The sequence below is a fragment of the Trematomus bernacchii genome, unplaced genomic scaffold (genome assembly GCF_902827165.1).
Source record: "Trematomus bernacchii unplaced genomic scaffold, fTreBer1.1, whole genome shotgun sequence".
Taxonomy (NCBI): domain Eukaryota; kingdom Metazoa; phylum Chordata; class Actinopteri; order Perciformes; family Nototheniidae; genus Trematomus; species Trematomus bernacchii.
Window position 1 is genome coordinate 2,086,561 of NW_022987797.1, and position 8,247 is coordinate 2,094,807.

Sequence of the window (8,247 nt, forward strand, 5' to 3'; positions counted from 1 at the left end):
TGTTCAAACGGTGTATGAGTGATGATATGTGTATGTATTTTAATGTTTACTATGTTTGTATATGTACATGTACATGCGGAACTGCAGGACGGAGTCCAGAACACATCTCCTTACGGGGACAATAAAGTATATCGTATCGTATCGTATCGTATCTGTATCATAACAATACAGCAGTGATCCAGCTTCTACCTCGATTACAACATTGATCTAGTTTAATAATCTCACACTCACAATGAGCACTTCTAAATGTTAAAACGCTGCACAAAAAGAACGACACTGCAGATTTTACAGGATCAAACGGCCATAAATGTTTGTGTAGTCTTTCTGAAACATGTTTCAAGTCCACACCGTTTTTTCATTTGGATATTCGGTTAAATTAAAGACTCAGCGTTCAACCCCTTGGGCAATCGGATCAAGACATCCACATGCCTTCCATTTTGTTTTGTGGAGCATGTGCGCTTCAACTCCTTACATCACAAAAAAAGTGTGCTTATTACATTTTTTTTGCATTCGAAAATAAATAACTGTCCTTTCCTTCAATTTTGATTTCTCAGCAATGTGAACGTATAAACTGACACCCACAAGAATGACACAAAAAAATCAAACATGTGATTCCTAGCAAATCAAAATGTATAAGCATTATGAAGGTGATGCAGAGAGGGATGGATGAAGTGATGTAGAGAATTAGAGAAAGTAAAGGAAGGCAGGTGATGGTGGCGAGCCAGTGTGCATGTGATCAAAGACACAGAGCGCTGTGTGTCTGGGAACAAAGTTACATCAAACATATTCCAAATATCTAAACCTCTAATAGTGGCCTTTTTTTTGGCTAGAAGGGTTAGAAAATATAAAGTACAGACTTGACTTTTTCTCAATACTAATCTAAACGAAGGGTTTGTGTTGACACGGAAATATTTTCAATTCTCATTAAATCTGCTTTATTAAATATTAAAATGATTTCACCTCCAGATATATTGTCTCCCTTGTACATACATTTCAAATGAAGCATATTTCCCTCTGCATGCCTATCTGCTCATTTCTACCTGCATATCAAATATGAGGACACCTAACATTTACATCTATCTGTCTGTCAATGTATTTGATCTTGTGGTTTAAAGATGTTACATTTAGCATTTTATTCCCCGCCAAATGATATTATACAATAGTAACTATAACAACATGGTCATAAAGATCATTGGTAGCCTCTATTTTATGTCTTTCAAATCCTCTGCTCACCAATTTCAGTTGAGTTTCCAGTGGAAACAAAAGGCCTCTTCTAGTTTTGTAACTAGAACTCAAAATCAATCTCATATTACAGAAGGACCTAAAGTGCCCCTATTCACTACACTGTTAACAACTGTGTGACATCCGAAGAAATTCTAAATGCAATAAAACATTTTGAAACTCCAGCTGAAAACATATTATATATATTTCAATATCCTCATTCTATTGGTAGAAGTTGTTTTACTTAATTGTTTATATATTCATTTATTTAGTTTATATTATTAGTTATCGATGTATTTCCTTTTATTATTTATATTTACTAAATGTGTCTTATATCATTCTTACTGTTACTGAGTGGGTTATATGTTGTTTAACCCTAACCCTAACCATAACCCTATTTAATTTAATTTTAATTAAATATCCTATTTCTGTTTTACTTGTGTTGTGTGCCAAATTGTTGAAGCACTTTGAAATACAGTATATCCTGTGTATGAAAAGTGCTATAAAGATAATGCAATATTTCTTTATTTATATATTTATCCCTAGTACCATTATTAAAGCGCAGCGCAATAGAGACTACCAATTCTTTTGTCTTCGGGTTACGGGAATCTTCTATATAAAATGCTACGCATAACATCCTTAAGTGTTATGATGTGTCCTGATGTCAGGTTGTCACCTACCTGCGTTTGAAGGTGAGGACGACCCCGAGGAGGATGATGATGAACATGAGGATCCCTGCGATCACTCCGGCCATTTTCACCGTGCTGTCCACCTGCTTCTCCGGCTCCATCGCATCCGAGTCCTGGGTAGATGCACCTACACACACACACACACACACAGCCCGTCACACACAAATACACACCGGTATGCACATAGTCACATTGGAATAGGAAACCATATTTGCAAAGCAGTCACACAAAATCAAGCACACAGAGGGGCATGCACACATAAACACAATACATGCACTAACACATATTCACACAGTCATACAGAACACACCGAAGATGGTTTACCCTTGGTAGCCATCCTTGATAAACACACACTCTCTTACAGACACATATACATATGTTAGCCACAAACATACTGGACACATCTGATCCCAAGGTGAAGATACTCTGTTTATACAAACATACAAAGAGTCAAACACAACTCATAAACATCATGCAGATGGATGAACACATCAGGAACATGCTAAACAAAACGTGTGTAGGAACAGAAGAGCTTAGTTCAAAGAAGCAACTTTTTCAAAGGTGACATCTAGTTTTCTTAAGTATTCTTTAAAGACTGTTGTATCCATTTTTGTGAATATTTCATTTTATATCAAAAATAATCTCAGTTTAAGAATTCAGTGACTGAAAGCTTTACATCCTTGAACATGATGGGAAATCACATCCTGAGGATATGTAAGACTTACAGTGCAATGCAGCCATACATAGGTTTCAAAATAAATACAAATGTCCTAAAAACGTTAGCACTTCTTTCATTCCTTGGACCCAAAAATGGATGTGAATCTACAAAAGATAATGAAAAAAATGTCCAAGCAATCAGTCCATAAAGTAAAGGACTTAAGAGATAAATAGAGCGCCAACCATTTTCATGCTACAAGGTTTTTTGTTGGTTTAACAAACATTGAAAACCACTCAAGGACAAACATTGCACAAATGTAGAAGTTATACAAAGACGGTTTGAACTCCACACATGCACATTGAACATTGAACATTGAATAGGCTGGTAAACAAGTGAACACACAGTGGATATGTAACAACACTTGCAAGGTGAATGTGAGGCTTGTGTACAGTGTGGATTTATCAGAAGGACACTATGTATTCAAGCAGGTTTGAGTGGTGCTTCCACTGTACGGGTGGGTGTAAAGGCTGTCAATAGACTACACGAGAGGAGGTGAAGCCATTGAAGGAGTAAGGAAGGAGGAGAAAGATGTGTGACCTCTGGATGCAGAGAGGGGAACTGATCTGCTTGCTGCTTAGTATTCCTCATTTTTAAAACTTGACTGAAGAAACATGTGCTTTTTTGTAAGTTATTTCAAATGATTAGTTTACAAAGGGATCGGATTTGAACCCTGCGTCCCCCACAGCAGGGACTGGGCCTCAGTTCATGTCCTGCCAGCTGTACGAAGTGAGCTATATGGCCGCCTGATAAGTTAATACTTTTTTTTTTCTAACTAAGTTTTCTTTGTTGGCAAATGGTCTACTATTTACAACACATTTATTGTGAGTTGAGTCACTGTATCTTCAAATAATAGTACAAGGAATTATGGTAATTGAGCCCATGGCCCAATGATGAAAGTCCTTGCATTCGCGGCATTACAAACTTGGCGTATGTGACAGGTTTCCCGGGGAAGATCTCAAGCTGTGCACAGTTTTTTAAACAGCAGTGGTTGGTCCATTCAAAGTTCAGGGGAGCCAATGCAACTATATTCAACTCACATTGTATGAAGCGACGTTATGTTTTGGTTTTGTTTTGCGAGTAACAAGTTACTACTGCTGAACAAACAACTGATGTATGAGATTTCAACAACACATAATCCTTCGCAATCATCGAGTATGAGAATGCATGGAAACTAATACTTCAGGAACATCTAAGTTAACCAACAGAAGAACACCTTGAACGTTTTCAGAGCGATTTGTAAGAGATGTACATATAAACTGTACAGGCGCTGCAATCTGTTTCATTCACAAACACCCTGCAGTCAAATAACAAAGCTACAACAAACAACTCCCAACTACACCCCTTGTTTAAAGGCCACTTTGTGTCTTCAGAAGGTTGCACACTTTGGGCTGAAAGGCCGCAAGTAATCCTCATATAGCAACCCTAGTCATAGTTAAGATTTCTACAAGATATGTTGCTCTTCAGAAGAAAGAAACACAAATCAGACTATTTACAAAACTGCTGCCCTTTTTGGGACGATGAATGATAGCGACTTTTATGAACCCAAGATACAAACGTAAAGTAATAGGGAGGGAGGTGAGCGCCAAGATATAGTGAGTGAAGACAGAAAATAGAAACGGGCACCAAAAGGAGGCAGAGGCAACATATAAATAATGAACCCAGAAAGAAAAGGGGATGAGTAGGAGTGAAAAAGAAAGACTGAGTGAATCATGTACACTGAAGATTGATCAAATAAAATAGGAACACACCTGACATGCCAGAGAAAATGAGAAAGAATAAGAAGAGAAACCCTCAAGCTCAAGACCCTGCTCCTTCAAATAAATGCACCTGTCTCTCAGACATGCACCAAGCAACCTCTTGTTAAACCTTGATATACAAAGACAGCTGATTAATAGAGTAATACGGCTGCGTGGGAGTTCTGTTTAATCCCCTGTCTCTCTCTTTGCCCCCTCTGCAATAACAACACAAGGTTGGCAGTTGAATCCACTGAGCTAACGGCTTCAACAGCTAACCTTGGCACGCTCAGTAAAAGCTGCCGCAGTCCTCAAAGGCTGTTTTCACGAGATGTTCCTTTAAAAAGAACCTGAACACATTCAGCGTCTTTGCAACCCTATCACGGACAGCGTCCCCCGTCTGGAAGCTGCTATTACCTCTGAGATAAATAATAAAATACATATGTCACTCACTCCTTCCTACGCTTTAGAGAGAAAACACACTCTTTTCAATGGAAATTAGACATCAAATAGACATTTTAATAGTGAAGATTAGAATTAAGTGCTGTACTTTTTGAAACCTCAACAAAGTGCATATCCTGCAGGTATATTCAATTGTTCCTGAATGTTTTATTTCTACTTTGGAAGAGAACAATACTTAACTGTTTAGGAGGAGCAGCGATATCTCAAAGCTGAGTATATACTCATTTGTTGGTGCAGAAATGTGTTAGGCTACAAACAGGATTTGAATGCATTGCATTGAAGGTAGCATAGTTTCTAGCTTGATTGAAAGACATTGTAGATGTAAGGTCAGTCTTTCTATTACCACTGTAATCCTACCAAGTGTTCAGAACCTGACACTGACCTTGACTCTACTTGTTTCAGAAGCAAATGCCACTCCAAGCCAAAGAAGACCAAAAAACGAAGGTCAAGAAAAAATAAGCTTAGAGCAGCTATTATAATCGTACTTGATCAATTGGTGTTGAAAAAGCAAAGTGGTTGTCTGTCTGTATTGGGCATAATTCAATGCCATTTTGCATTTTTTGTGCATTATTTAAAGTTAATTTATTTTGTTTTAGTTGCTGTATCAATATAGTATTTTTGATGTATATCTAATTTAATACATATTTACAAAGATATTTAAGTGGCCTGTTTTTAGTCAGCCATGATATAAGTGTAAGTGCCTCCATTACAGTTATCAGAATATAACCTATTTCCCACTCTCTGAAAGCCCCTGTAATCAGCCGAGGTGTATAGCAGTGCAAACTTCAGGTCGCCTGTATCTGTCAAGCACATTACTGTAACATGAGAGCCCCGAGCGATCATGCGAGAGACCAGTTCACACATTTCCCTGCAGTCTATGCCCTGATAATCACCCACAGGTGTATTAAACCTCAATTTCCCCCCTGAGTGATCCACAATATGTATCACCTGACACCTTACAGTGTGACCCCGTTTGTTCACACTTCACCGGCCCACATGCTGATTGGGTTCAACAGTTCATGATGTAACAGTGGAGAACCCCATCTGGTGACGGGTTCAGCTCCATTTAACACTGTGATTGGCCGGCTTAGGAACCCCTCAGCAAATCAGGCAAACAGTGACAAGGTTCTGACCGGTGCAGAGGGGGAGTGATCTAATGCGCCTGCGTCCATTACAAGGGGGTAAAAGTTGAGACGAAGCAAATGGTCGCAGCAAAATAGGATTGATCGACAACTGGCACAAACACAATATGGAGGACACCGTGGCCTCGTTTATTGTTGTATCGTCGCTGTCAGCTAACAGCTGGCTCTTAAGTGTGTACAATTTATAGATCCATCTTGCTGTCTTGTTACTGGTACAGGTGGCAGGGGGATTATTTTCTTGGCACATATCAGGACTCAAAAAATAAAGAAAGTTGGAACAGTAGAAGGCTTATACCTTTATAATATGTTTGGCCATGTGAATGTCTTTATTAGTCTCAAATGGAAATGAATAACCGGATGTTGCTTTATCGTGTCATACATTTTCAGATGAATTTGACCCTTACTAAAGTGTAGTATCTGATATCTCACCACATAGTGTTGTTTTGGTGAGTATGTCTATGGGATACACTTCATCACAAGTTAAGTGTTAACCTGCTGCCTTTCACTCCACCAATGACTAAAGGGACATCTATACCCTATCCATTTGAATGTGACCATCTCCAACGATATGTGTAATTGTCGCGTCCATGATGTAGAGCAGGGGTTCCCAAAGTGGGGGTCGCGAGATGATTACATTTTTTAAATTTGTATTAAAAAAAAATAATAATAATTAAAAAAGTATTATTTTGTATTATTATTATTATTATTATTATTATTATTATTATTATTATTATTATTATTATTATTATTATTATTATTATTATTATTATTATCCAGTGTTTCCCACATAATTTGATTATATGTGTAGGGGCACCGCACCCCCCCCCCCATGCAAATGAGCGATAATCTAATTAAATATGCGCATATTTTAATAAATTTCAGGAACACAATTCTGAACATTGGAGAAATTCAGGTTCGAAATTCTTGTTTCATTTTGTAGTCATACAGTATTAGAATCTAAAGTTTTTTACAGAAGGGATTTTGGATATCTCTTTTTATCACTCCATAATCAGAAAATACTGTCAACAGCTCAATATCAATTTTCGCCATGTTTTTAGGTATAAAATGTTATATAATTCAGGCTATGAATGATATATAAACAAACCCTTCTGTAAAAACCTTGAGAATATTGATAGGAATATAACTGGAAGGTTTGGTGTATGTACGTGCTACTGAAGTGGAAATCTCTCACTCAGAATATGAGAAAAAACTCATTTTGAGAAAACGACCTTTAAAGATTGTTCTGTGGCGCTACCTAAACCCTCCTGTTCTTTGGATGACAGCTTGCGCCTCGACGCACTCCGTGAAGGTATTTCGTGTTAGGGATCATTTGTTTTTTGTCTAACATTGCTTCGTGCAAGTGACAATTGTTGTCGTCTTCTCTGTGAACGTTTTTTTCGCTGTTCTTTTGCCATTTTGAGATTTAAATGTCCAGCGAAAGCTAAACCAAGAAGTGTTTTAGCACACCACGTGACGCATCTGAACGAATCACGTTGTCAGAAATTGACACCAGCCAATGAGATTTCGTTTCTTGGTTTAAGACCCCTTTGTACTTTCACGATTGGTTGCTGATACAAAGGAAATGACCATATTTGGATCCGATGAGATTGTGCAGGAGACACGGAGCTTTCCAACGATACCTCTGATGACATGGTGCAAACAGCGGTCGCGGTACTTTATGTTATGTTAGAAAGCTAACTTTTGGTGAATTTAGGAGAAATCTACAGACGCAAATAGACAAACTATAGTAAAATAAACACCTAAATGTGTATTTTGTACATTTTCCTTCCAAAAGCCTGAAAGAAAACATGTTATAGAATGAAAATAGCACAAAATATCAAAATTGACCAGTGCATGAAAAACGATGTTTTTAGTTTGTTTTTAAGCATAATAAACCTGCATTCTGGTATAACACAACATCGGTAATCTGTATGTGTAGTGTAAAAGAGCTTAATAAAGATACGCATAAGGTAGGAAGGGAATGGAAAGAAGAGTGTCTTCAATTCTTCATTTTTCCTGGAACATCATTCCAGGAGAAGAACATAAATATCGATCAGAGAGGTAAACCTGCTCTGACTGTCTCTGTAGACAGCAGCATTCACAACCACTTGGCCTCGCAATAATAGGCTGTCCTACCAGGGGAAAACTGCAGGCATGAACAAAAATGCAGTTACTGGTGGCTACAGGGAATATAAACATACTAGCTCTTCAATGAAGTGGCACGTACTACTGCAATGCTACACAATACATGCTTACCTTCTAAAAACTGTACATTAGTTTAT

The 8,247-nt window shown here is 37.8% G+C and overlaps 1 protein-coding gene across 1 annotated transcript in view; it reads right to left on the minus strand.

The window, feature by feature from the left end:
• ptprt (protein tyrosine phosphatase receptor type T) overlaps positions 1–8,247 on the minus strand; it is a 350,127-nt gene that overhangs the window by 112,714 nt on the left and 229,166 nt on the right. The window contains exon 17 of the mRNA XM_034149943.1: positions 1,902–2,037. Within this exon, the coding sequence (XP_034005834.1) occupies positions 1,902–2,037 (136 nt within the window). The remainder of the gene's footprint in view (positions 1–1,901; positions 2,038–8,247) is intronic.